Genomic DNA, 27,914 nt, shown 5'->3' on the forward strand with positions numbered 1-27,914 from the left:
GCACACACTTCATCACGCACACACCGTCCCGCACACACCGCCCTGTGCGGCAGTGCCCCACGCAAACCGCACAGCGCCCCACACGCGCGCGGCCCGGCCCGCAGAGGGTCCCCACAGCCCCCCGCAGCCCGCACTCTGGCCTCCGGCCGGGGGGGGGGGTTGGTCACCGAGCCCCCGCTCCCAGGGCCCACGGGTGCCGTGCCGGTCCGGCGGGGGCGTCCTTGGCCCGGGGCGGGCGCCGGGCCCCCGGCCCGCCTGCGCGGGCGCCCAAGGCCGCGGCGTCCCGCGGCCCCGGTGGCCTTGGCGGCGTCCCCACGGCGTGGGGCCTCTTGGGGACGGGGCACAGGGGGACCCCCGGGGGGGAGCACCCCCCCCCCCGAGGGCTCCTTTGTGGGAGGGGAGGCCTAGGCCCCTAGCGGGGTCCCCAAAGGGGGTATCACCAGGGGGGCAGGGCATCCCAAATGGGGGGTGGTCCCAAGCAGGTGTGTGTGGGGGGAATATCCTCAAAGGGGGGGTCCTGGGGAAATCCCCAAAGGGGTTTCCCGGGGGGCACACGGGTGCCCGGGGGCATCCCAGGGGCCATAGGGGATATCGTGGAGGGTCTACGGGGGTATCCTGGGGGGGGGCCATGGGGGATACCCTGGGGTCCTCGGGAGTATCCTGGGGGGGGGGGGGTAGGGGGGATCCCGGAGATATCCCTGGGGACTCTCGGGAGATATCCTTGGGGTCCATAGGGGATATTCCAGGGGGGCCATGGGGGTATCCTGGGGGCAGGGCACGGGGGTATCCTGAGGATATCCCGGGGGATCCATGGGGGTGTCCCAGGGGGGCCATGGGGGTATCTCAGGGGCCTCTGGGGGGGGGGTCATGGGGTATCCTCGGGGTATCATGGAGGTATCTCGGGGGGTCCATGAGATATCCTGGGGGGCCATGGTAGTATCTTGGGGATATCCCAGGGAATCCATGGGGGTATCCTGGCGGGAATCATGGGGTATCCCAGGGGGTCCATAGAGGTATCCTGGGGGAATCCCAGGGGAACCATGGAGGCAAGCTGGGGTGTCCATGGGTATCCCACGGGTGTCCGGGGGGGCCATGGGGGTATCCCACAGAGGCCCACAGCGGTATCCTGGGGTTATCCCGGGGGGTCCATGGGGGTATCCCGGGGGGCCTTGGGGGTATCCCGGGGCATCCCGGGGGGAGGGAGGTCCATGGGAGTATCCCAAGGGTATTCCAGGGTATCCTGGGGCAGGTCCTTGGGGGTATCCCAAGGGGGGTTCCCAGGGGTATCCTGAGGGGGGTCTATGGGGTATCCCGAGGGAGAGTTCCCAGGGGTGTCCCAGGGGGGAGTCCGTGGGGTATCCCGGGGGGGTCCCAGGGGTATCCCAAGGGAGGTCTATGGGGTATCCCGGGGGGGGGGGTCCCAGGGTATTCCGAGGGGGGGGTCCCAGGGGTATCCCAGAGGGTCCATGGGGGTATCCCGGGGATCCCAGGGGGTATCTCGGAGGGTGCATGGGGGTATCCCGGGGATCCCAGGGGGTATCCTGGGGGGGGGTCCCAGGGGAATCCTGGGGGTATCCCGGGGATCCCAGGGGGTATCCTGGAGGGTGCATGGGGGTATCCCGGGGATCCCTGGGGGTATCCCGGGGGGGAGTCCCAGGGGTATCCCGGGGGTATCCCGGGGATCCCAGAGGGTCCATGGGGGTATTCCGGGGAGTCCCGGGGGTATCCCGGGGGTATCCCGGGGATCCCAGAGGGTCCATGGGGGTATCCCGGGGGTATCCCGGGGATCCCAGGGCGTCCATGAGGGTATCCCGGGGGGTCCCGGGGGTATCCTGGGGGTATCCCGGGGATTCCAGGGGGTCCATGGGGGTATCCCGGGGGGGGTCCCAGGGGTATCCCGGGGGTATCCCGGGGATCCAGAGGGTCCATGGGGGTATCCCAGAGGGTCCTGGAGGTATCCCGGGGGTATCCCGGGGATCCCAGGGGGTCCATGGGGTATCCCGGGGGGGGGGTCCTGGAGGTATCCCGGGGGTATCCCGGGGATCCCAGGGGGTCCATGGGGGTATCCCGGGGGGTCCCAGGGGTATCCCGGGGATCCCAGGGGGTCCATGAGGGTATCCCGGGGGGTCCCGGGGGTATCCCGGGGGTATCCCAGGGATCCCAGGGGGTCCATGGGGGTATCCCGGGGGGTCCCGGGGGTATCCCAGGGGTATCCCGGGGATCCCAGGGGGTCCAGGAGGGTATCCCGGGGGGTCCCAGGGTATCCCGGGGGTATCCCAGGGGTCCCAGGGAGTCCATGAGGGGATCCCGGGGGGTCCCGGGGGTATCCTGGGGTCCCCAAAGGGCCCAGCGGGGGGATCCCTAGGGGGTGACGAAGGAGACCCCCCCCAGGGGGACCCGGGGGGCGGGGCGTCCCGGGGCCCCAGGGCTGCAGCACGGGGGGGCGGGCGGGGGTCCCGGGGGGGTCCCGGGGGGTCCCGGGGTCCCGGGGGCCGCGGGGGGCGGCGGGGCCGCGCCGCAGTCCTCCTCACCGTCCGCCGCAGCCCCATGTCCGCTGTCACCTGCCGCCGCCCGGCGCGGCCCGCCCCGCCCCGTCCCTCCGCGCGCGCCCATTGGCCCGCCCCGCCCCACCGCCCCGCCCCACCGCGCGCGGCAGCCGCGCCCATTGGCCGCCCCTCTCCGGGAGGGGGCGGGCCCCTCCCCGCCCCGCCGCCGCCGATTGGGCGGAGCGGGAGGGAGAGGCGGAGCGCCCGGCCCTCGCGCCCCGCCGCGCAAGCCCGGTTGGCCGCCGCCGGCCTTTCGCGCGAATGGCCAGAGGGGGCGTGGCGGCCGCGGGACACGCCCCCCCCTGCGGGCGGGGGGCGGGGCGAGGGGCGGTGGCGCGCGCGCGGCGGGAGCGGGCAGTGGCCACGTGGGGGGCGGGAGGAGCGGGGGGGGCCCGGTGCGGGGGCGGGAGGGGCACGGTGAGGGGGGGGTGGTCCCGGTGCGGGGCCGTGGGTGAGGGGGTTGGGGGGTCCGGAGCAGGGCCGGGCGGGGGCTCAGTGAGGGGGGTGGTCCCGGTGCGGGGCCGCGGGTGAGGGGGTTGGGGGGTCCCGGAGCAGGGCCGGGAGGGGGCTCAGTGAGGGGGGTGGTCCCGGTGCGGGGCCGTGGGTGAGGGGGTTGGGGGTCCCGGAGCAGGGCCGGGAGGGGGCTCAGTGAGGGGGGTGGTCCCGGTGCGGGGCCGCGGTGAGGGGGTTGGGGGGTCCGGAGCAGGGCCGGGAGGGGGGCTCGGTGAGGGGGGTGGTCCCGGTGCGGGGCCGCGGAGGTGAGGGGGTTGGGGGGTCCCGGAGCAGGGCCGGGAGGGGGCTCAGTGAGGGGGTGGTCCCGGTGCGGGGCCGCGGGTGAGGGGGTTGGGGGGCCCGGAGCAGGGCCGGGAGGGGGCTCAGTGAGGGGGGTGGTCCCGGTGCGGGGCCGCGGTGAGGGGGTTGGGGGGTCCCGGAGCAGGGCCGGGCGGGGGCTCAGTGAGGGGGGTGGTCCCGGTGCGGGGCCGCGGGTGAGGGGGTTGGGGGGTCCCGGAGCAGGGCCGGGAGGGGGCTCAGTGAGGGGGGTGGTCCCGGTGCGGGGCCGTGGGTGAGGGGGTTGGGGGGTCCCGGAGCAGGGCCGGGAGGGGGCACGGTGAGGGGGGGTGGTCCTGGTGCAGGGCCGCGGTGTGAGGGGGTTGGGGGGTCCCCAGAGCAGGGCCGGGAGGGGGCTCAGTGAGGGGGGTGTCCCGGTGCGGGGCCGCGGGTGAGGGGTTGGGGGGTCCTGGAGCAGGGCCGGGAGGGGGCTCAGTGAGGGGGGGTGGTCCCGGTGCGGGGCCGCGGGTGAGGGGGTTGGGGGGGTCCCGGAGCAGGGCCGGAGGGGGCTCAGTGAGGGGGGTGGTCCGGTGCGGGGCCGTGGGTGAGGGGTTGGGGGGGTCCCGGAGCAGGGCCGGGAGGGGGCTCAGTGAGGGGGGTGGTCCTGGTGCGGGGCCGCGGGTGAGGGGGTTGGGGGTCCCAGAGCAGGGCTGGGAGGGGCTCAGTGAGGGGGGTGGTCCCGGTGCGGGGCCGTGGGTGAGGGGGTTGGGGGGTCCGGAGCAGGCCGGGAGGGGGCTCAGTGAGGGGGGGTGGTCCCGGTGCGGGGCCGCGGGTGAGGTGGTTGGGGGGTCCCGGAGCAGGGCCGGGAGGGGGCTCAGTGAGGGGGGTGGTCCTGGTGCGGGGCCGCGGGTGAGGGGGTTGGGGGGTCCCAGAGCAGGGCTGGGAGGGGGCTCAGTGAGGGGGGGTGGTCCCGGTGCGGGGCCGTGGGTGAGGGGGTTGGGGGGTCCGGAGCAGGGCCGGGAGGGGGCTCAGTGAGGGGGGTGGTCCCGGTGCGGGGCCGCGGGGTGAGGTGGTTGGGGGGTCCCGGAGCAGGGCCGGGAGGGGCTCAGTGAGGGGGGGTGGTCCCGGTGCGGGGCCGCGGGTGAGGTGGTTGGGGGGTCCCGGAGCAGGGCCGGGAGGGGGCTCAGTGAGGGGGGTGGTCCGGTGCGGGGCCGCGGGTGAGGGGGTTGGGGGGTCCCGGAGCAGGGCCGGGAGGGGGCTCGGTGAGGGGGGTGGTCCCGGTGCGGGGCCGCAGGTGAGGTGGTTGGGGGGTCCCGGAGCAGGGCCGGGCGGGGGCTCAGTGAGGGGGGTGGTCCCGGTGCAGGGCCGCGGGTGAGGGGGTTGGGGGGTCCCTGTGCCGGGCCAGGGGGTCACAGAAGGAGGGTTCCCGTGTGGGGCTGGAGAGGGGGTCAGAAAGGGGGACCCAGTTGCAGCATGGGGTGAGCTTGAGGGGGTCCCTATGAAGGGGCAGGGGGGCTCAGAAAGGGGGTCCCGGTGTGGGGCCGGAGGGGAACCGGGGGAGGGGTCCCAGTGCAGGGCTGGGGGGTCTAGATGCGTCCCGGTATGGGGCCAGCGGCCTGGGGGCACTCAGAAGGGGGGTGGTTCCCGGTGAGGGGGCAGCAGAGAATCATAGAATCGGTAAGGCTGGAAGGGACCTCTGGAGATCATCTAGTCCAGCCTCCCCGCTCAGCAGGGTCACCTAGAGCGTGTTGGACAGGGTTGCATCCAGGCGGGCCTTGAAGATCTCCAGAGAAGGAGACTCCACAACCTCTCTGGGCAACCTGTGCCTGGGCTCCGTCACTCTCACAGGGAAGAAATTCCCTCTCACAGTCAGGCAGAGCTTCCTGTGCTTCAATTTCTGCCCATTGCCTCTTGTACTATCACACGGGACAACTGAAAAGAGCTTGTCCCCGTCCCCTTGACACCCTCCCTTCAGGTACTTGTACACACTGATCAGATCCCCCCTCAGGCTTCTCTTCCCCAGGCTGAACAGGCCCAGCTCTCGCAGCCGTTCCTCGTAGGGCAGGTGCTCCAGCCCTCTGATCAGCTTTGTAGCCCTACACTGGACTCTCTCCAGTAGCTCCATGTCTCTCTTGTCCTGGGGAGCCCAGAACTGGACACAGCGCTCGAGATGAGGCCTCCCCAGGGCTGAGCAGAGGGGCAGGATCACCTCCCTCGACCTGCTGGCAACACTCTTCCCAATGCACCCCGGGAGACCATTGGCCTTCTTGGCCACAAGGGCACATTGGTGGCTCATGGTCAACCTGCCATCCACCAGCACTCCCAGGCCCTTCTCTGCAGAGCTGCTCTCCAGCAGGTCAGCCCCCAGCTTGTACTGGTGCCCAGGGTTATTTCTCCCTAGGTGCAGGACTCTGCACTTGCCCTTGTTGAACCTCAGGAGGTTCCTCTCTGCACAATTCTCCAGCCTGTCCAGGTCTCTCTGTAGGACCGCACGGCCCTCAGGTGTGTCAGCCACTCCTCCCAGCTTGGGATCATCAGCAGACTTGCTGAGGAGGCACTCTGTCCCCTCCTCCAGGTCATGGATGAAGAAGCTGAACGGGATGGGACCCAGTCCTGAGCCCTGGGGGACACCAGTAGCCACAAGCCTCCAAGTAGACTCCACGCCACCAATGTCGACCCTCTGAGCTCTGCCTTTCAGCCAGTTCTCAATCCACCTCACTGTCCACTCGTCTAACCCACGCTTCCTGAGCTTCTCTAGGAGGACGTTATGGTGACGGTGTCAAAAGCCCTGCTGAAGTCAAGGTGCACAACGTCCCCTGCTCTGCCCTCCTCTACCCAGCCAGTCAGTCCATCACAGAAGGCGATCAGGTTGGTTAAGCAGGATTTCAACAGGGCCTGGGGGGGGGGCTGAGAAGGGGGGTCCTGGTGCAGGCTTGGGGGGGAGAGGGTTGGAAAAGGGGAGCACCAGGATACCCCTGTGCCCCCTCGCCCCCGTGGTGGCCCCAGCCCCGCCGTGTGCCCGCAGCAGGTGGACGGCGCGCTCGGCAGCCCCGCGTCAGCGCCGTACAAAATAACTTTATTCCAGGTTGGGGACGAGGCGCGCCGGCCTGCGGCAGGGTGGGCTGGGGGGGGGCCGCCCCGGGAGCCCCCCATCCCGGCCGGGAGCCGGAGCGAGGGGGAAGGCGAGCGTGGTACGGCACCACGCTGCACGGCACCGCATGGCACTGCGCGGCACGGCACTGCGCGGCACGGCACTGTGCGGCACGGCACGGCACTGCGCGGCGGCCCCGCTCAGGCGCCGCAGGCGTCCACGCAGTCCTGCCCGCTGCGGAAGAGGCGGTAGACGCTGACGACGGGGAACATGGCGAGGGCGCCGAGCAGGGAGCCCGCCTGGATGGCGGCCCCGCACCAGAGCAGGGCGCCGTGCCCGGCCTCGTGCAGCAGGCTGCCCACCACCGCCTTCAGGTAGGAGAAGAGCCCCACGAAGAGGATCCAGGACAGCACCTGGGGGAGACGCGACCCGTGAGCCCCATCCGGGCCCCCGGGGGCTCGGGCGGCCCCAGCGGCTGCCCCAGGGTGAAGGCGATGCAAGCAGGTGGCAGTGACACCCCACATCCGGATGGGATGGTGTCCTGGCACTGCCCCCCACCTCCTCCATGGAGCCACCGGTGGTGGTGGTGACACCCTGCACCCTGATGGGATGGATCCCGGCACTGCCCCCCACCTCCTCTATGGAGCCACCGCTGGTGGTGGTGACACCCTGCACCCCGATGGGACGGATCCCGGCACTGCCCCCCACCTCCTCCATGGAGCCACCGCTGGTGGTGGTGACACCCTGCACCCCGATGGGACGGATCCCGGCACTGCCCCCCACCTCCTCTATGGAGCCACCGCTGGTGGTGGTGACACCCTGCACCCCGATGGGACGGATCCCGGCACTGCCCCCCACCTCCTCCATGGAGCCACCGCTGGTGGTGGTGACACCCTGCACCCTGATGGGACGGATCCCGGCACTGCCCCCCACCTCCTCCATGGAGCCACCGCTGGTGGTGGTGACACCCTGCACCCCGATGGGACGGATCCCAGCACTGCCCCCCACCTCCTCCATGGAGCCACTGCTGGTGGTGGTGACACCCTGCACCCTGATGGGACGGATCCCGGCACTGCCCCCCACCTCCTCCATGGAGCCACCGGTGGTGGTGGTGACACCCTGCACCCTGATGGGACGGATCCCGGCACTGCCCCCCACCTCCTCCATGGAGCGCTGCCACAGGAAACCCAGTGAAGCGGTGGGAAGGGGGCACCAGCGCCCTCCCCTCCCGCCCTGGTACCCGAGGAGCCCAGCTCACCACCAGCGCTGTCCCCAGGGCGCTTCCCACCAGGGGCGGGCAGGGGCTGAGCGCGGCCAGCACCATCAGGTAGGCCCCGAACGCCGTTCCTAGGACTGAGATGATGCCCAGGCCCACAGCCGACCTGGTGGGGGGCAGGAGGAAAGAGGGTCAGGTGAGCCCCCCGCCGCTTTGCCCCACCTCGGGAGCCCGGAGGCCGCCCCGGACCCACCTGCAGAGCAGGAACATGGCGGCGAAGCAGGCCACGGGGTTGGCGATGTTGCTGAGCACCACGGCGAGGTGGAAGGCCAGGCTGCCGTAGGGCAGGCAGGAGTAGCTCTGCACCGAGGGCAGCACGCCGTTGGTGAGGGCGTTGGAGGCGGCCAGCAGCGCCAGCAGGTAGGCGGTGCGCCGCAGCGGGGAGCCGGCGGGCGCCGGGACCTCCGGCGCGGCGGCGCTGCCCGCCGCCGGCGGGCTGTCCTGCAGCGGGAAGGCCTCCTCCGTCGCCATGCTCTCCTTGGAGGCGCCCGGCGGCTCCGGGCCGGCCGCGCCGCGCCACGCCACCAGGCCCAGGAAGGCCAGCGCCGAGGCGGCCAGCAAGGCCAGCACGAGCCAGAAGTAGACGGTGGCGGGGAAGCGCTCCTCCAGGTAGCGGGGCTGCGTGCCGTTGAGGCACTCCACCTGCCCCACGCCCTGCGCCAGCGCCAGCACGCAGGGGAACAGGGCGCTCAGGCCCTGCCCGATGAAGAAGGTGCGGACGAAGGCCTGCGGGAAGCGGTACATGAAGGGCAGGAAGGTGACGTTGGAGGTGCAGCAGACGGTGGCCAGCACGAAGGCCAGGGCGAGGTAGGCAACGCTGCGGTCCTGCCCCGCCACCACCACCACGTGGTCCCAGAAGAGCGCCAGGAGGAAGGCGGCCGCCACCGCCAGCGCCTGGATGCCGTAGATGACCCGCCGCTCGTCCAGGCTCCTCGGGGCCAGCCGGTGCACCGCAGTGACCGCCACGGGGCCCACGTTGCCCAGCGCGATGAGGACGGTCAGGTAGGCGGGCAGGCTCCAGCCTGGCGGAGGCAAAGACGGAGAGGAGCTGCCCGCGGCGCCAAGCTCTCGCCGAGCCCCTGCTCCGTGCCCGCGGCATCCCGGCCCCTCTCCTCCCCGCCGACCGACCCACGGTGGCACCGGGCTGGCGGGGCCGGGGCCGCGCACATCCCCTCCCCGCCGACCGAGCTCCGGCACCACCAGACCCGCCGCGGCCTCTCCCGGGAGAGCCCCTGCGGCCGGAAGGGTCTTTCCCTTCCTGCTTTTGTGCGAGCGCGGTGCGGCCGCGGGGGACGCGGCCGTGCCGCGGGGGCAGCCCCAACCCCGCCGCCCAAGTCGGGGGACGGACCCCCGGCGTGCCCCCCGCCACCGCCACCCCGCGCAGCGGCTCCTCACCTTCCGGGAGGAACTTCACCACGACGGGCAGCTCCACCCAGAGCGAGTTGACGGAGACCCAGGAGCCCATGGCGAAGAGGGCCACCAGGACGTGGCCCAGCAGCTCGCGGCGGCGGGCGGCGGGAGCGCCCAGCCTCTCCATCCCGCTGCCGGCGAGACGACGGAGCGCCGCGTCAGCCCGCCCGGCCCCGGCCCCGGCTCCGGCCCCGGCCCCGGCCGTCGCGGGGCGGCAGCGCCGGGCAGGGGTGGCGGGGCCTGCGGGCGCCGGGAAGCAGCCGCGGGACGCGGGGCTGCGCCGGCAGGAACGCCTTTCCGCCCGGGACCGTGGCCAGGCGCCAGGGGAACAGGCTCCCGCCCCGCGCGGGGCAGCGCCGGCCCCACGGCATGGCACGGCCTGGGTGCCCCGCTCCCCCCATCCCACCCCACCACGGCAGGGGGGCTGGCGCCGGCTGGGGCGGCATGACCACAGCAGCCAGCCCGGCCTGGTCCAGTCCAGTCCAGTCTGGTTCATTCTGGTTTGGTCCAGCCTTGTCTGGTTCATTCCAGCCCAGTCCGATTTGTTCTGGTCCAGTCCGTTCTCGTCCAGTCCAGTTCAGACCAGTTCATTCTGATTTGGTCCAGCCCAGTCTGGTTCATTCCAGCCTGGTCCTGTTCGCTCCAGTCCAGTCCAGTCCAGTCCGGTCCATTCTGGTTTGGTCCAGCCTGGTCTGATTCATTCCAGCCTGGTGTGGTTCACTCCAGTCTAGTCCGTTCTGGTCCAGTTCAGGTCAGACCAGTTCATTCTGGTTTGTTCCAGCCCAGCCTGACTTGCTCCAGTCCAGTCCAGTTCATTCTGGTTTGGTCCAGACTGGTCTCCTTCATTCCAGTTCAGCCTCATTCGGGTCCGGTCCGGTCCAGTTTGGTCCAGTTCATTCTGGTTTGCTACAGCCCAGTCCGGTTCATCCCGGCCAGGTCTGGTTCGTTCTGGCCTGCTCTGCTCGGTTCCAGTTCACTCCAGCCCATTCCATTCCAGTCTGGTCTGGACCAGCTCATTCTGGTCCGATTCATTCCAGTTCATTCTGGCCCAGATCGTTCCAGGAAATTCTGTTCCTGTTCATTCCAGCCTGGTCCAGTTTGGCCCAGCTTGTTCCGGCTCAGCCCGTTCCATGCCAGTCTAGTCCACCTTGTTCCAGTCCAATCAGACCCAGTCTGGTCCGGTTTGTTCTGGTTTGCTCCATTCCATTTTGGTCTGGTTTGTTCTAGTCCAGTCTGGCTCGGTCTGATCTGGCCCAGTGCAGTCCAGTTCGTTCCAGTCTGGTTCAGCCCAGTCCAATCCATCTCATTCTGGCCCATTCCACTCCATTCCATTTCAGCCTGATTTGTTCTGGTCTGGTCCAGCTCAGTCCAGTCCGGCCCAGTCCAGTCTGGTTTGTTCCAGTCTGTTCCATTCCATTATGGTCTGGTTTGTTCTGGTTCGGTCAAGCTCGGTCCTGTCCAGCTCAGTCCAGTCTGGTCCAGCGCAGTTCAGTCCAGTTTGTTCCGCCCCGTTCTGTTCCAGTCCAGTCCAGCTTGTTCCACTCCGATCTAGTCCAGCCCAGTCCAGTCCAGCCCAATCCAGTCCCGCTTGTTCTGCTCTGGTCTGGCTCGGTCCAACCCGGTCCAGTCCAGCTCGTTCTGCTCCAGTCCAACTTGGTCTGGCCCAGTCCAGTCTGGCCCAGTCCAGTCCGTCTCGTTCTGCTCTGGTCCAGTCCTGACCAGCCCTGCCTAGTCTGGCTCGTTCTGGTCTGTCTCGGTCCAGCCCAGTCCAATCCAGTCCAGTCCAGCTCATTCTGCTCCACTCCTGTCCAGTCCGGCACAGTCCTGTCCAGCCCGGTCCAGCCCGGTCTGGTCCAGCCCAATCCAGTTCAGCTCACTCCGCTCCGGTCCAGCCTGGTCTGGCCCAGTTTGGTCCAGCCCAGTCCAGTCCGGCTCGTTCCGCTCTGGTCCAGCCCAGTCCAGTCTGGCTCATTCCGGTCCGTCTCGGTCCAGCCTGGTCCGGTCCAGCCCGGTCCAGTCTGGCTCGTTCTGCTCCCGTCCAGTCCAGCACAGTCCAGCCCGGCTCGTTCTGGTCCGGCCCGGTCCAGCCCAGTCCGGTCCAGCTCGTTCCGCTCTGGTCCAGCCCAGTCCAGTCTGGCTCATTCCGGTCCGTCTCGGTCCAGCCTGGTCCGGTCCAGCCCGGTCCAGTCTGGCTCGTTCTGCTCCCGTCCGGTCCAGCACAGTCCAGCCCGGCTCGTTCTGGTCCGGCCCGGTCCAGCCCAGTCCGGTCCAGCTCGTTCTCCTCCCGTCTGGTCCAGTACAGTCTAGCCCGGTCTGGTCCAGCCCAGTCCAGTCCGGCTCGTTCCGGTCCGGCTCGGTCCAGCCTGGTCTGGTCCAGCCCTGTCCGGTCTGGCTCGTTCGTTCTGCTCCCGTCTGGTCCAGCCCAGTCCAGCCCGGTCCGGTCCAGCCCAGTCCAGTCCAGCTCGTTCTTGTCCGGCTCGGTCCAGCCTGGTCCGGTCCAGCCCTGTCCGGTCTGGCTCGTTCGTTCTGCTCCCGTCTGGTCCAGCCCAGTCCAGCCCGGTCCGGTCCAGCCCAGTCCAGTCCGTCTCGTTCTGGTCCGGCTCGGTCCAGCCCGGCCCGCTCCAGCCCAGTCCGGCCCGACCCGCTCCAGCCCGGTCCGGTCCGGCTCGCTCTGCTCCCGCCCGGCGCGGCCCGGCCCGGCCCGGCCCGGCGCGGCCCCCTCCCCCCCCCCCCCGCCGCCGCGCCCCGCCCCGCGCCCCCCCGGTACAAGATGGCGGCGGGCGGCGGCGCCAGGCGGGCGGCAGGTGAGCGGCGGCGGCGGCGGCCGCCTCCTTCCCCCCGGGTCCCCCCGCCCGCCCTCTCCCCCTCGCCGCGGCGCCACTCACCCCCGGCCCGGCCCGGCGCGGCCCGGCCCGGCCCGCTGCCGCCGCCGCCGCCGCCGCCCCGGAAGTGCGCGCCGCCGCGGCCCTCCCCCGCCGGGGCCGCCGCCGGGGCCTGCCGCTGGGGAGCGCGGCGGGGCCGCGGGGCCGGCCCGGGAGCGGGGCCGCCAGCGCCTCTCCGCGGCACCCCCGGGGTACCGGGACCCCCGAGGTACCGGGACACCTGAGACCTCCCCGGGCCCCTCCGGCACCCCCGAGGTACCGGGACCCTTGAGACCACCCCGGGGCCCCCCGGCACCCCCGAGGTACCGGGACCACCCTGAGGTACTGGGACCCCCGGGGTACCGGGACCCCCCGGGGACCCCGGATGTACCAGGGCTGGGACCCCCCCAAGGGACCCCCCCCCCCGCCCGGTGACCGCGGAGGTGCTGGGGCTGGGACCCCCCCTCTGGGTCCCCCGTAGGTACCAGGACTGGGGCCCCCTTTGGGACCCCCCCAGGTACCAGGGCTGGGATCCACCCGTCAGGGACCCCCCTCTCGGGACCCCCCCATAGGTACCGGGGCTGGGATCCACCCGTCAGGGACCCCCCCCTCGGGACCACCCCATAGGTACCAGGGCTGGGATCCACCCGTCAGGGACCCCCCTCTCGGGACCCCCCCCATAGGTACCGGGGCTGGGATCCACCCGTCAGGGACCCCCCTCTCGGGACCCCCCCCATAGGTACCGGGGCTGGGATCCACCCGTCAGGGACCCCCCCCTCGGGACCCCCCCATAGGTACCGGGGCTGGGATCCACCCGTCAGGGACCCCCCCCTCGGGAACCCCCCATAGGTACCGGGGCTGGGATCCACCCGTCAGGGACCCCCCCCTCGGGACCCCCCCATAGGTACCGGGGCTGGGATCCACCCGTCAGGGACCCCCCTCTCGGGACCCCCCCCATAGGTACCGGGGCTGGGATCCACCCGTCAGGGACCCCCCTCTCGGGACCACCCCATAGGTACCGGGGCTGGGATCCACCCGTCAGGGACCCCCCCCTCGGGACCACCCCATAGGTACCAGGGCTGGGATCCACCCGTCAGGGACCCCCCTCTCGGGACCCCCCCCATAGGTACCGGGGCTGGGATCCACCCGTCAGGGACCCCCCCCTCGGGACCCCCCCCATAGGTACTGGGGCTGGGATCCACCCGTCAGGGACCCCCCTCTCGGGACCCCCCCATAGGTACCGGGGCTGGGATCCACCCGTCAGGGACCCCCCCCTCGGGACCCCCCCATAGGTACCGGGGCTGGGATCCACCCGTCAGGGACCCCCCTCTCGGGACCCCCCCCATAGGTACTGGGGCTGGGATCCACCCGTCAGGGACCCCCCTCTCGGGACCCCCCCATAGGTACCGGGGCTGGGATCCACCCGTCAGGGACCCCCCCCTCGGGACCCCCCCATAGGTACCGGGGCTGGGATCCACCCGTCAGGGACCCCCCTCTCGGGACCCCCCCATAGGTACCAGGGCTGGGATCCACCCGTCAGGGGCCCCCCTCTCGGGACCCCCCCATAGGTACCGGGCCTGGGATCCACCCGTCAGGGACCCCCCCCTCGGGAACCCCCCATAGGTACCGGGGCTGGGATCCACCCGTCAGGGACCCCCCCCTCGGGACCACCCCATAGGTACCGGGGCTGGGATCCACCCGTCAGGGACCCCCCTCTCGGGACCCCCCCATAGGTACCGGGGCTGGGATCCACCCGTCAGGGACCCCCCCCTCGGGACCACCCCATAGGTACCGGGGCTGGGATCCACCCGTCAGGGACCCCCCTCTCGGGACCCCCCCATAGGTACCGGGGCTGGGATCCACCCGTCAGGGACCCCCCTCTCGGGACCACCCCATAGGTACCAGGGCTGGGATCCACCTGTCAGGGACCCCCCTCTCGGGACCCCCCCCTTAGGTACCGGGGCTGGGATCCACCCGTCAGGGACCCCCCTCTCGGGACCCCCCCATAGGTACCGGGGCTGGGATCCACCCGTCAGGGACCCCCCCCTCGGGACCCCCCCATAGGTACCGGGGCTGGGATCCACCCGTCAGGGACCCCCCCCCTCGGGACCCCCCCATAGGTACCGGGGCTGGGATCCACCCGTCAGGGACCCCCCCCTCGGGACCACCCCATAGGTACCGGGGCTGGGATCCACCCGTCAGGGACCCCCCCCCCTCGGGACCCCCCCATAGGTACCAGGGCTGGGATCCACCCGTCAGGGACCCCCCCCCTCGGGACCCCCCCATAGGTACCGGGGCTGGGATCCACCCGTCAGGGACCCCCCTCTCGGGACCACCCCATAGGTACCGGGGCTGGGATCCACCCGTCAGGGACCCCCCCCCTCGGGACCACCCCATAGGTACCGGGGCTGGGATCCACCCGTCAGGGGCCCCCCTCTCGGGACCCCCCCCATAGGTACCGGGGCTGGGATCCACCCATCAGGGACCCCCCCCCTCGGGACCACCCCATAGGTACCGGGGCTGGGATCCACCCGTCAGGGACCCCCCCCTCGGGACCCCCCCATAGGTACTGGGGCTGGGATCCACCCGTCAGGGACCCCCCTCTCGGGGGATGGGGTCCTGGGCCTCCCCCCTATAGGGATGGGGTCCCAGCCCCCTCCCCTCCCCCCACCAGACCCCATTGCAGGGACTGGGCCGCAGGGCCCGGCTTGGGGCTGGCACGGGGGCCGCGATCCCCGAGCGGCCCCGCCGGCGCTCACGCCGTCACCCTGTCCTCAGCCCCGGCGCGCCACGCCGTGCCCCCCGAGTAGCCCCCATGGCCGAGCCAGGCGCCCCGGCCGGCCGCGGGGCAGCGGCGGCCGCCCGCCCGCTCCGCGGCGCCTGGGCCCGGGGCCGAGCCCGCCGGAGGAGGACCCCGAGGGGGGCAGCGCCCGACTACGTGGTGCACGAGACGGACGACGACGTGCTGCTCATCATCTCCAGCGTCGGGGCGCCGCCGGCGCGCGCCGCCGGCAAGAAGAGGCCGAAGAGGCGAGCGCCCCCGGGCAAGGCTGCCCCGGCGAGGAAGAAGAGGCGAGAGGAAGAAGAGGCCCCGGAGCCGGCTCCCGCGAGCGGCGAGGCTCCGGTGAGCCCCGGCAGCGCTGCTCAGAGCTCCTGGGGCGAGCGCTTGCCGGTGGAGATCCTGGTGCGCATCTTCCAGCCGGTGGTGGCCCGCGACGGCGCCGTGCCCTTCCTCTGCAGGTGGGTGCCGCGCGGCAGAGCCGGGCGCCGCGGCTGCCGCGGCGGGGACGAGCGCGGCGCCCGGCGCGCTGCCCCGCTCCGGTGCCCGTCCTGCCTGGGCCGCGAGGAGGGCGGGGGAGGCTCCGGAGTCCCCGACCGCGGCTCCGGGCTCCCCGCGGCGTCCCCGGTGACCATTCGATCCCTGCGGCTGCGCGCGGCGGCGGCGGAGCCGGCTCCGGAGTTGCGGGGCAGCTCACCGAAGCGCGGCGCGCGCCCGGCCGCGGGCTCCTCCCGGCCGCTGGGTCTGCGTGCCGAGCTCGGACGGGGCCTGGAGCCGGGCGCGTCCCTGCTGCGGCGTGACGGCGTCTGCGTCCCCAGGGCCGCCCGCGTGTGCCGGCTGTGGTACGGCGCAGCCTCCAACCCCGTGCTTTGGCAGAAGGTCTCAATGGGCTTCTGCTGGGCAGAGCCAGGCAAGAAGCGCCCGCCACTGCTGGAGAAGAGGGTCCTGGGCACGGTGGAGTGGCTGGCCGCGAGCAGGTGGGTGCCGCAGGGTGGGCGCCACGCGGCCCCTCGCCGCCAGGACCCGCCGCGGCGCGGTGCATCTCCGCTTCCCGCCCCTCGCAGGTTTTCGCTTCTCCGGGACTTCGTCCTTTGCCACTGGAAGAGCCACGTGCCCTTCGTCCTCAAGGTGGGAAGGCCGTGGGTCGCGGCGGGGGCCACCCGCGGACCTAGCCGCGTTGCAGGGGGTTTGGTGTCGGTGCCGTGTGGGCGCTGGGCAGGGTCCGCGTGTGCCTGGCCGCGGGACGTGTGCGTCCGAGCCCGCGCGCCGCCCGGCAGGGAGATCGTGGCTCAGGAGATGCCGGCAGCGCCTGTGTCACGCCTGGGCCCGGCACCCGCGTGTGCTCGTCTTCTGACGGTGCCACGTCCCCTCTGGGCGGCGGGGATGGCTCGGGCGGTGGGGACGAGATCCCGGGCTCCTTCCCCCGGGGCGTCGCGGTCCCCAGGCGCCCTTCTCCCTGCCTCCCCGCTGCTCTCCTCTCCCCGGCAGGCCCTGCAGGACTCCTGCCCCCTTCTCGCGTCCCTCAAGCTGTCCCACTGCAGCGGGGTCACCACGGAGTCCCTCACCAGCCTGGCCACGCGCTGCACCCGGCTCGACAGCTTGAACCTGCAAAACTCCCAGGTAGGGGCGGCGGGGGGGGGACGGCGCGGTGCGGGAGGTGGCCCCTGCCTGTCCAGCCCCTCTCGGCACGGAGCCCCCGGGGCCTGGAGCCGGGCCTGAGCCCACCGCTGCTTTCAGGTGGACTCGTCGGCCGTGGTGACCTTCCTGGAGGTGGCCGGCACCCGGCTCCAGCAGCTCTGGCTGACCTACAGCTCCCGGATGACGGCGATCGTGGCTGCGCTGGCGGTGAGCGCGGTGGGAGGCCTTGCCGTGGGCCTGCCTGGGGCGGGGAGGTTTTGTGGGGCGGAGAGAGCTCGATCCGTGGTGCTGCTGACTTCAACGGCACGCGTGGCGTCGAGGGCAGGAGCGAGGCGGTGCCGAGATGGCTCCGGAGCTCGCAACGCCCGGCCGCCGCGGGCCGGGCGAGCGGCCGGGGCGCGCGGGCTCCGGTGCCCCGCGCCGGGGCGGGAGGGGTTTGGGTGCTGCTCAGCCGCCCCGCGCGCTCTCCGCAGAGCGGGTGCTGCCCGGGGCTGCGGCTCCTCGAGGTGAACGCCGAGATCAAGCAGAGCAGCCAGCACTTCCAGGTCCCCGTGGAGCAGCTGCAGGCGGCCTGCCCTCAGCTGCAGGTACCCGCCGGCGCGTCCCGCGGGGAGCTCGGCGCGGCGCCGGCGCGGATCCCTCGGCTGCGGCCCCGGAGAGCCGGGCGGCCCCCAGGCGCGCGTGTCCCTCCGTGCCGAGGGCGGGCGAGGGCTCTGGGGCCGCCAGCGCCCGAACCGGGCTCCCGCTGCCCTGTCCCTGCCCGCTCCAGGTGCTGCGCCTGCTCAACGTGGTCTGGTCGCCAAAGGTGAGTCCCCGGGCGGCCCCGGCGGGCCCCGGCTTCCCGCAGCTGGAGGAGCTCTGCTTGGCCACCACCTCGTACTCCTTCGTCAGCGACGGCGTCCTGCGGAGGATCCTGCACGCCTCGGCGCGGCTCCGCGTGCTCGACCTGCGCGGCTGCGCCCGCGTCACGCCGCAGGGGCTGCAGGCGCTCCCCTGCCCCGGTGAGCCGGGCCCCGGGCCGGGGGCGCACCGAGGGCGGGCGGGCGCCGCGCTCGGCACCGGGTCCCCAGGCCCGCGGGGCGTGCTGGTGGCTGCCAGCTCGTCACCCTTGGTGCCGGTGGGGACGGGGCAGAGCCGGGCGGAGGTCCTTGCGTGCGTCTCGGGGCCGTGCCACGCCGCCTTGGCCGCGCCGTGCCGCGCCGCACCGTGCTGTGCCAGCCGTGGCGCGCCACGCTGCACCGTACCGCGCTCCGCCGTGCCGTGCCGTGCCGTGCCAACCTGCGCCTCTCTCCGGCAGACCTGGAGCAGCTGCACCTGGGGCTGTACAGCAGCGCGAGCCAGCTGCTGCGGCCCGCCCGGGGCAGCGCGCTGCTCACCTGGAAGTGGCGGCACAGCCTGCGCGACCTCGACCTGGCGGGCCAGAGCTTCGGCGAGCGGGACCTGGAGCAGGCGCTGGCGGCCTTCGCCCAGGGCGCCGCCCGGGCCGCCCTCCGCTCCCTCAACCTCACCGGTACCAAGGTCACCCTCGACACCGTCAGGTGAGCCCGGCCTGCGCGGCGCTGCGCTGCGCTGCACCCCGCCACGCGCCCTGCGCGCCCCGCGGCTCACGGCGTGCCCGCTTCGCCCCAGCGCCCTCATCCTCGGCTGCCCGACCCTCACCTACCTCAACCTGTCTTCCTGCCGCTACCTGCCCCGCGGGATGAAGAAGGCGTACCGGGGCCAAGACGACGTCCGCCAGTGCTTGCACCGGCTCCTCGCGGCCGCCGACGAGCCCTCGGCCCAGCGCAAGGCCTAGGGAGACCCGTCCCGCGGGTGCAGCCGGGCGGCCGGCACCCCGCGACCGGGACCCCCTCGGGCTGCAGCAATAAGGACTCAGGACGTCCCCGCTCCCGCCCCGGCCCCCCTTTTTTTTTTTAGGGTTTTCCCAGGCGCTGCGGCGCCCGGCGCTGCACAATAAAGGGCTGTTCTCCCTGCGGGGCGGCGGGGGTGCGTGCCGCGGGGCGCCTCTCCGTTGCCGGGGCGCTGGGCTGCTGCTCCGGCGCTCGCTCCGGAACCGCCGTGGCACCGGGTCGCTGCGGGGCTGCTCTGGCCGAGGCGAGGGGCTCCCGGGCCGTTCGCAGGCCCCCCGGCGTGACGCGGCCCTTAGGAGCGGGCTCTCCTGCGGGGTCCCTCCCGGCGGGCGCCGACGATTGCGGCGCTTTGGGGGCTCCACGCGCAGCCGGGACCCCCGTGTCCCTGCCGCCTGGGGGGGCTCCCCCTTGCCCCGCGGCCCCTCCGGCGCGGCCCCCGGCATGGAGCCCCTGGTGTCGCTGCGCTGGGCCCTCTTCCACGGCCCCTTGGCGCTGTGGAGCAGCATCGTGCCCGACGCCGAGCAGAGGCTGCTGCAGAAGATGCAGGCGAACCGCTACCACCCCTTCCAGATGCAGCAGATGCACGGTGAGGAGGGGGCCGGGCGGGCGCTGGCCCCGGGCACTGGCGCGGCCCCGGCCCCCCAGCGCTGTCCCGGCCCCCCAGCGCCCGCATCCCCGCAGTGTACGTCATGGAGTACTACAAGAGCACGCTCTGGAAGGGCCTGCTGCTCCTCATAGTCTCTGCCATCAGCTGGAGCTTCCTCTACGAGATGGAGAGGGTATGGGGGGCCGCGGGGCCTGGCCGCCTGGGGCCGAGGGGGCAGGGCTGGCGCGCCGCGCCGGGGGTCCCGCCGCCCCGGGCCGTGCCCCACGCCGGGTCCTGGGCCGGGGGGCCGCCATCCCCGGCAGGTTCCCGTCGTGTGGCTCGTGGTGGGTGTCCTGCAACGCTGCGCCGTGCCCGTGCTGCGCCCCGTGCCGGGACCGGGCCGGGCCCCGTGTGGGGCCCTGCAGCCCGTGCCATGGGTGCACCGTGCCCCAGGCCATGCCCCGTGTGGGGCCCTGCAGCCCGTGCCATGGGTGCACTGTGCCCCAGGCCGTGCCCTGCAGCCCATGCTCTGCCTGCACCATGCCCCATGTGGGACCCTGCAGCTGTGGTGTGCCTGCGCTGTGCCCCATGTGGGGCAGGGTACTGCCCCCCATGCTGTGTGCCCATGCTGTACCGGTTCTGTGCCCCGTTCAGCGCCCACCACATGCCCTATATGGTGGCCCCTATATGGTGGCCATGTGGTGCCAGTGCTGTGCCACGAGTGGGGCCCTGCAGCCTGCATCGTGCCCCATGTCATGCCCATGCAGTGCCCTATGTGACACCCATGGGGTGCCTGTGCCATGCCCCCTGTAGGGTGCTGCATCCCGTGCTGTGCCCCACACCGTGCCCTATACGATGCCCGTACCATTACTATGCTGTGCGCCATGTAGGGTGCTACATCCCGTGCCATGCCCCACAGTGTGCCCTATATGCTGCCCATGCCATTACCATGCTGTGCTCTGTGTAGGGTGCTACATCCTGTGCTGTGCCCCATGCTGTGCCCTATATGGTGCCCATGCCATTACCATGCTGTGCCCCATGTAGGGTGCTACATCCTGTGCTGTGCCCCATGCTATGCCCTATATGGTGCCCATGCCATGCCCACACCACGCCCCATGTAGAGTGCTGCATCCCGTGACATGCCGCAGGCCATGCCCTGTACAGTGCCCATGCGATGCCCACGCTGTGCCCCACGAGGGTTGCTGCATCCTGTGCCTTGCCCCGTGCCATGCCCTATATGATGCCCATGCCATGCCCATGCTGTGCCCCATGTAGGGTGCTGCATCCCGTGCTGTATCCCATGCCATGCCCTATATGATGCCCATGCTGTGCCCACACCACACCCCATGTAGGGTGCTGCATCCCACGCTGTGCCCCGTGCCGTGCCCTGTGCAGAGCCCATGCGATGCCCGCGCCGTGCCCCACGCGGGGTGCTGCATCCCGCGCCGTGCCCCACGTGGTGCCCGCTCCGTGCCCACGCAGGAGACGCAGTTCTTCTCGTGGCTCTGCCTCTACGGGGTCCTGGTGGGCCTGTGGCTCACGCTCAGCTCCCTGAACAAGTGGCGCCTGGTGCTCGACCTGCCCAGCGGCAGCTACCAGCTCTTCGTCCGCGGACAGCTGTGGCGGCAGCAGCCCCTGCACCAGATCTACATCCGCCTCACGGCCCAGGAGAACAGTGCGACCCCCCGCCCGGCCCCCCGCCCAGCCCCTGGCCCCCCGGCCGGGCGCTCACCCCCCGCCCCGCGCTCTCTTGCAGCCTCCGGCGTCCCCTACTACAGCCTGGTGCTCGGCGGCTACGGCATGGAGGCCGTCTCGCTGGCCACGCTCTCCCGCAACTACCAGGTGAGGCCGGGCGGGGGAAGCCGGCCGGGGGGCAGCCCATCGCCGCGGCCTCGGGCCGGCGCTGCCCGCCTCGCCCCCCCCCCCCGCCCCGCAGTACCTGGAGTTCCTGGGGCAGCGGATGGCGCAGCAGCTGGGCATCAACTACTTCGACTGCCGGGACGCCTCGCCGCGCCACGCGGTGCTGCACTGGCCGCCGGGGCGGGCGCGGGGCGCCGAGGACGCCGGGCGCCCGGTGCGCTGAGCGCCCTGAGCCGCCGCCAGTAAAGACATGTCCCGTCCCCCCACCACCACGCACACGCTCCCTCCCGCGCCGTGGGGCTCCTCTGCGCCCCCCGCCTCGCCGGGGGGCTGCGCTGCACCCTGGCACCGTGCTGCCGGCACCCTGCCGTGCCGAGGGGGCTGCAGCCCTGCCGGGGGGCTCCGCGTGGGGCAGGGCTGCCATGGGACTGGCAGACCCACCGGGGGGCTCCACGTGGGGCCAGACTGCCGTGGGGCCAGCAGCCCCGCCAGGTGGCTCCATGTGGGGCTGGGCTGCCATGGGGCCAGTGGCCCTGCTGTGGGGCTCCATGTGGGGCCGGGCTGCCGTGGGGCCAGCAGCCCCGCCAGGTGGCTCCACGTGGGGCTGGGCTGCCGTGGGGCCAGCAGCCCCGCCGGGGGGCTCCACGTGGGGCCGGGCTGCCATGGGGCTGGCAGCCCCACTGGGGGGCTCCACGTGGGGCCGGGCTGCAGTGGGACCAGTGGTCCTACTGTGGGACTCTGTGTGGGGCCAGGCTGCTGTGGGGCCAGGCGGCCCTGCTGTGGGGCTCTGCGTGGGGCTGGGCGGCCCCACCGTGGGGCCAGCGGCCCTGCCGTGGGACTCCACGTGGGGCTGGGCTGCCGTGGGGCCAGCAGCCCTGCCATGGGGCTCCGCGTGGGGCCGGGCTGCCGTGGGGCTGGTGGCCCTGACGGGGGGCCAGCAGCCCCGCCGTGGGGCTCTGTGTGGGGCCGGCAGCCCCGCTGGGGGGCTCCAGGTGAGGCCGGGCTGCCGTGGGGCCAGCAGCCCTGCCATGGGGCTCCGTGTGGGGCCGGGCTGCCGTGGGGCTGGTGGCCCCGCCGGGGGGCTCCGTGTGGGGCCAGGCAGCCCCGTCGTGGGGCTCCAGGTGGGGCCGGGCTGCCGTGGGGCCAGCAGCCCGCCCTGGGGCTCTGCGTGGGGCTGGCGGCCCCGCCAGGGGGCTCCGCATGGGGCCGGGCTGCCGTGGGGCCAGCAGCCCTGCCATGGGGCTCCGCGTGGGGCCGGGCTGCCGTGGGGCTGGTGGCCCCGCCGGGGGGCTCCGCGTGGGGCCAGGCAGCCCCGTCGTGGGGCTCCAGGTGGGGCCGGGCTGCCGTGGGGCCGGCGGCCCCGCCGTGGGGCAGCGTGGCCGGGGGGCAGCGGGGACAGCCCCATGGCCGGCCCCACCACCTTCCCCCACTAGGTGCCGCAAGTGACATGTGGGACCCGGGGACCCACCGGCCGGGGAGGTGTGGGGGGGCTACGAGGGGCACAGGGGGTTGTGGGGCAGGGGCATGGGGGGCTATGGGGGGCACGGGCGTTATGGGATCGAGAGGACGCAGGGGGCTATAGAGGGCGTGGGGAGTTATGTGGGGCAGGGGAGCTATGGGGGTATGGGGTGTTATGGGATCGGGGGACTGGGGGGCTATGGGGGCATGTGGGTTGTGGGACGCAGGGACGGGGGCTATGGGGGCACAGGGGATTATAAGGGGCATGGGGGTTATGGGGCGGGGGGACATGGGGGCTATGGGGGGCTTGGGGGGTTATAAGGAGCACGGGGGTTATGGGGTGGGAGCGAAGGTGGGCTATGGGGGGCACAGGGGTTATGGGGCAGGGGACAGTGGGACTATGGGGGCATGAGGGTTATAGGGTGGGGGGACGTGGGGGTTATGGGGGGCATGGGGGCTACGGAGTGGGGGGAAGGCAGGCTATGGGGGGCTTGGGGGGTTATAAGGAGCACGGGGGTTATGGGGTGGGGAGGAAGGTGGGCTATGGGGGGGGCACAGGGGTTATGGGGCGGGGGACAGTGGGACTACGGGGGCATGAGGGTTATGGGGTGGGGGGAAAGCAGGCTACGGGGGGCTCGGGGTTATAAGGGGCAGAGGGGTTATGGGGGGACGGCGGGCTATGGGGGCACGGCGCTTATGGGGTGGGGGGACGGGGGGCTCCAGGGGGGCAGAGCATCGCGTGGGGCGGTGCAGAAGCGCACGGGGGGCACGGAGCCGCCACCGGGCCGGGGGCCGGGGGCCGGGGGCCGGGGCGGCAGCTGGGAGCAGCCGGGCCCCCCGGGAGGTGGGGGGCCGGCGGCGGCCGGGGGCTAATTAGAGGCGGGGAGGCGCATGTGGGCGCCGCGGCGGCCGGCGCGGGGCCCTGATGGCCTGTCACCGCGCGCATCTGCGCCAGCCCCGGCGCGCCGTGATGGATCGCGGCGCGGCCGCCGGCCCCCCGCGCCCGCCGGCCCCCCGCGCCCGGCCCCCCGCGCCCGCCCGCCGGCCCAGGTGCTCGCGCCGGCGCCGGAGCCGCGGCCGCCAATCGGCAGGGGACCCGGCTTTATAGCGCATTACCGCGCCGCCACATGCGCCCCGCCGCCTGATTAGGCCCCAATTAGCCCCGTGGCGGGGCCGGCGGAGGGGGCCGGGGTCCCACCCTGCCACCTCCGGGGGTCCTGGCCCCGGGGCCGGGGGGAGCTGGGTGCCCCCCGCACTGGCACCCGGAGCCCTGCTTGCACCTCGGCTGTGCAGGACGCCCCAGCGGTGCAGGGCACCTCGGTGGTGCAGGACTCCTCGGCAGTACAGGACACCTCAGCAGTGCAGGACACCTCGGCGGTGCTGGACACCTTGTCGGTACAGGACGCCTCGGTGGTGCAGGGCAGCTCGGCGGTGCAGGACGCCTCGGTGGTGCAGGGCAGCTCGGCGGTGCAGGACACTTCGGCAGTGCAGGACGCCCCAGCGGTGCAGGACACCCCGGCGGTGCAGGGCAGCTCAGCGGTGCAGGACGCCCCAGCGGTGCGGGACACCCCAGCGGTGCAGGGCAGCTCAGCGGTACAGGGCACCTTGACGGTACAGGGCAGCTTGGCGGTGCAGGACGCCTCAGCAGTACAGGGCACCTCGGCGGTGCAGGGCAGTTTGGCGGTGCAGGACACCTTGGCAGTGCAGGACGCCTCGGTGGTGCAGGGCAGCTCAGCGGTGCAGGACGCCCCAGCGGTGCAGGGCAGCTCGGCGGTGCAGGACTCCTCGGCGGTGCAGGACTCTGTGGCGGTGCAGGATGCCCCAGCGGTGCAGGACGCCTCGGCGGTGCAGGGCAGCTTGGCGGTGCAGGGCAGCTCGGTGGTACAGGGCACTTTGACGGTGCAGGACTCCTCGGCGGTGCAGGGCAGCTCGGCGGTGCAGGACTCCTCGGCGGTGCAGGGCAGCTCGGCAGCGCCGGGCCGCAGCGTCGCGGCGCAGCTGGGCCGCGGCGGAGCCCAGGTGTTGGCGGCCGGCCCCGCAGTGCCGAGGGGGAGGCGCGCGGGCCCGCGCCGTGGGGATGGGGCGGCTCGGCCGCCAGGGCCATTTATCAAGCGCTGTCAGCAGCGCCCGGGATTTACATTTTTATATGTTTGTGACGATGCCGCGGCGGCGGCGGGGGCGGCGGGGGCCGGCGCGCAGAGCCCGCGCGGCACAGGCGCCCCGCCGGCCCCACGGCTCGCCGGGGTCCCCGGCACGCGGGCGCGCCGCCCCGGGGCCTGCCGGCGCTGGGGGCCGGGACCCCGGGCGGCGGCGGCGGGGTGGCGGGCGCGGGGGGCCCCGGGCGGCTCCCCTTCCCCCAGCGCGGCGCCGGGGAGCTCCCGGCCTCGTTAAGCGTTTTTAATGAGCCGGGCTTGGCCCAGATGCGGCCGTCTCCGCGGCGCAGCCTCCCGGAACGGGCCCCGCTCGGCCTCGGCGCCTCGCTAATCAAAATGCTAATTCGCGCCGTCCCCCGGCGCCCCTCGGCTCCCGCTCGGCTCCCCCCGGCCGCGGGGCTCGGGGGGCCGCGGCGCCCGCCGCCCCGAGCCCCCCGAGCCCGGCGCGTCCCCCCCGGGGCCGACGCCTTTGTGCCGAGGCGGCGGCGGGGACATTAATCTCGTTTGTCACCAGCGGTCCCGGGGGGGCCCGGCCGCGGGGCCGCGGCCCTTATCTCGGCCCTGCAGCGGGCAAGCGGGGCCCCGGGAAAGCCGGGCCGGCGGGAGCCCCCCGCGCTGCGCCCGCGCCGGGAGCCACGCGCGCACACGGGCACTCCTGCGCTTGCGGGCAATACGCACGCAGACCCGCGCACGCAGACACGCACATGCGCTCACGGACACAAGCCCGGGCGTGCAGGTGCACGCACGCGTGCACGTGTGGCCCCGGACACGCACGCACGCACGCAGACGCGCGCGCACCCCCGGCCCCCGGAGCAGCGCGCGGCCGAGCAGCGCGGCGCCAGCGGCGCCGAGGGCAGCGGCCGCCCGCGTGTCGGGGCCGGGCAGCAGCGCAGCGCCGAAGCCCCCCGGCCCCCTCGGGTTTCCCACCGAAATGTTCGGGGAATGAAGCACTGTGATTAAAATAGCACAGAAATAACCGTGCCCCAAGGGGTGCCGCGGCGCCCGGCCCGCGGGCCAGCTGGCTGCCGGCTGCCGAGGCCGAGCAGCGCTTCCTCCCGAGACGGGGCTGCAAACGGCGTCGCTGCAGCCCCCAGACGCCTCCGAGGTGCTGCGCCGGCGCCTCGTGCGTGGGCTGCAGGCGGAGGCGCCGCGGTGCAGGGCGGGACGGCCGTGGTGCAGGGGACGGGGAAACCACGGTGCAGGGGACGGGGAAACCACGGTGCGGGGGACGGAGAAACCACGGTGCAGGGAACGGAGAAACCACGGTGCGGGGGACGGGGCGGCCGCGGTGCAGGGGACGGGGAAACCACAGTGCAGGGAACGGAGAAACCACGGTGCGGGGGACGGGGCAGCCGCGGTGCAGGGGACGGGGAAACCACGGTGCGGGGGACGGGGCGGCCGTGGTACAGGGGACGGGGCGGCCGTGCTGCAGGGGTTGGGGTGGCCACGGTGCAGGGGATGGAGAAACCACGGTGCAGGGGACGGGGTGACCACAGTGTGGGGGGCGGGATGGCCGTGGTGCAGAGGATGGGGAAACCACGGTGTAGGGGATGGGGCAGCCACGGTGCAGGGGGTGGGATGGCCGTGGTGCAGAGGATGGGGAAACCACGGTGTAGGGGACAGGGCAGCCACGGTGCAGGGGATGGGATGGCCGTGGTGCAGAGGATGGGGAAACCACGGTGTAGGGGATGGGGCAGCCACGGTGCAGGGGATGGGATGGCCGTGGTGCTGGGCACGGGGAAACCACGGTGCAGGGGATGGGGCAGCCACGGTGCAGGGGACGGGGCAGCTGTGGTGAAGGGGGCGAGTGTCACCCAGCATAGGGCAGCGAGGGGCGTGTGATGACTAGAGGGCACTGAGAGCCCCACGGAGAGCCCCACGGAAAGCCCCACGGAGCGCCGGGGACCATGGGGGCAGCCGAGCGGGCGCGAGCGACCACTGGCGGAGCAGGCGAGACCACGGCGCGGAGCCACGGGGAGCTGCCGGGCCCGGCCGGGGCCCGAGCGCTGCGGGACCCGCGGGAGCAGGCGGCAGCAGCGGGCACGTCCTGCTGTCCCGGCGTTCTGCTGTCCTGGAGTCCTGGTGTCCCAGTGTCCTGCTGTCCCGGGGTCCTGCTGTCCCGGGGTCCCGGTGACAGGAACGCGGCCGTGGCACTGTCACAGAGCAGGGACGGGGCCGCCGGGCTGCCAACGGCGGTGCCGCAGGGATGGAGCAGGGCAGAGCCCCCAAGCAAAGGTCGATAGGGAGGGGGAGAAGGGACCGACGAAATGCTGCAGGGAAACGCAAGAGAGATGGGGCCGCGGGTGTGCGGGGACGGGGACGTCGGTGTGCAGGATGGGGTTGTGAGTGTGCAGGATGGGGCTGTGGGCGTGCTGGGACGGGGCTGTGGGTGTGCGGGGATGGGGACGTGGATGTGCGGGGATGGGGATATGGGTGTGCAGGATGGGGCTGGGGGTGTGCAGGGATGGGGCTGCGGGTGTGTGGGGACGGGGATGTGGGTGTGCAGGGACAGGGTTATGGGTGTGTGGGGATGGGGCTGTGGGTGTGCAGGGACGGGGACGTGGGTGTGCAGGGATGGGGCTGTGGGTGTGTTGGGACAGGGACGTGGGTGTGCAGGGCCGGGGCTGTGAGTGTGCCGGAGAGGCCAGTGGGCGTGCAGGGCCGGGGCCGCGGGTGTGCGGGGTCGAGGCCGGTGGGCGTGCAGGGGCCCCGCACGCCGCGCTGCCTCCGCGCCGCGGTCCTGCAGCCCGTGTCCGGCGAGCGTCCCGCTGGCTGCGCCACGCGTGCGTGCCCGTGGGTGCTCGTCTGCGTGGGCGGGGGGCGCCCGGCCCCGTGGGGGCCCCGTGCCGGGGGGGGGGGCGTCCGACCTGGGCTGCCTTTGCCTGTGGGGCAGGTTTTGGGTGCACGGCTGGTTTTGGGGTGTTCTGTGTGTTTGGGGTGTCCTGGTGTATTTTGGGGTGCTGTGCCCAGTCTGGGGGTGCCATGCACAGTTTGGGGGTGCCATGCACAGTCTAGGGGTGCCATGCACAGTCTGGGGTGCTGTGCACAGTTTGGGGTGCTGTGCACAGTTTGGGGTTCCCTGCCCCTTTTGGGGTGCTGTGCACAGTCGGGGGTGCTGTGCACAGTCTGGGGTGCCATGCACAGTTTGCAGGTGCCATGCACAGTTTGGGGTTCCCTGCCCCTTTTGGGGTGCTGTGCACAGTCTGGGGCGCCGTGCACAGTTTGTGGGCGCCGTGCACAGTTTTGGGGCGCCAACGCCGCGTCTGCTCGCGGCGTCACGGGAGGGCCGAGGTGGGGGCACCCCCCGAGATCGGGTGCTCGCCCCCCGCTCGAGCAGGGTCGCCCAGAGTGCGTCGCCCAGCGCTGCGTCCAGGCGCCTCCTGAGCGCCTCCGAGGACGGAGACTCCGTGTCGTCTCCGGGCAGCCTGTTCCGGGGCTCCGGCTCTTGCCCAGCAAAGAAGTTTTCCTGTAGGTTCAGGTGGAGCTTCCTGTGGCTCAGTTTGTGCCTGTCACCTCGTGTCCTGTCACCGGGCACCGCCGAAAGAGTCCGGCCACGTCCCCTCGACACCCTCCCTTGGGACACTCAGGCGCATGGATAAGATCCCCTCTCAGTCCGCTCTGCTCCAGGCTAAACAGGA

At 72.9% G+C, this 27,914-nt stretch overlaps 3 protein-coding genes across 4 annotated transcripts; 2 read left to right on the forward strand and 1 right to left on the reverse strand.

The window, feature by feature from the left end:
* Positions 1-6,369: 6,369 nt before the first annotated feature.
* SLC52A2 (solute carrier family 52 member 2) lies at positions 6,370-12,013 on the reverse strand. 2 transcript variants are annotated; one of them, XM_062570745.1, is made up of 5 exons: positions 11,977-12,013; positions 9,077-9,222; positions 7,875-8,703; positions 7,664-7,787; positions 6,370-6,818 (listed from the first exon to the last, which is right to left on the reverse strand). In XM_062570745.1, exons 2-5 carry the CDS (start codon positions 9,216-9,218, stop codon positions 6,606-6,608), a joined length of 1,308 nt encoding a protein of 435 aa, XP_062426729.1. In that variant the 5' UTR covers positions 9,219-9,222; positions 11,977-12,013; the 3' UTR covers positions 6,370-6,605. The 2 variants fall into 2 exon arrangements, with proteins under 2 accessions (XP_062426729.1, XP_062426728.1); XM_062570744.1 differs by lacking the exon at positions 11,977-12,013 and having other exon boundaries at positions 9,077-9,271.
* Positions 12,014-14,767: 2,754 nt separating this feature from the next.
* Positions 14,768-18,345, forward strand: FBXL6 (F-box and leucine rich repeat protein 6). Its single transcript, XM_062568578.1, has 9 exons — positions 14,768-15,192; positions 15,550-15,708; positions 15,796-15,859; positions 16,220-16,351; positions 16,469-16,576; positions 16,843-16,956; positions 17,139-17,370; positions 17,667-17,907; positions 17,999-18,345. The coding sequence occupies exons 1-9, from the start codon at positions 14,768-14,770 to the stop codon at positions 18,162-18,164; spliced, it is 1,641 nt and encodes a 546-aa protein (XP_062424562.1). The 3' UTR covers positions 18,165-18,345.
* Positions 18,346-18,660: 315 nt separating this feature from the next.
* TMEM249 (transmembrane protein 249) lies at positions 18,661-21,177 on the forward strand. The gene is made up of 4 exons (XM_062568579.1): positions 18,661-18,805; positions 18,901-18,998; positions 20,288-20,647; positions 20,742-21,177. Exons 1-4 carry the CDS (start codon positions 18,661-18,663, stop codon positions 20,886-20,888), a joined length of 750 nt encoding a protein of 249 aa, XP_062424563.1. The 3' UTR covers positions 20,889-21,177.
* The last annotated feature ends 6,737 nt before the right edge of the window (positions 21,178-27,914 follow it).

This window comes from Rhea pennata, chromosome 2, assembly GCF_028389875.1.
Source record: "Rhea pennata isolate bPtePen1 chromosome 2, bPtePen1.pri, whole genome shotgun sequence".
Classification (NCBI taxonomy): domain Eukaryota; kingdom Metazoa; phylum Chordata; class Aves; order Rheiformes; family Rheidae; genus Rhea; species Rhea pennata.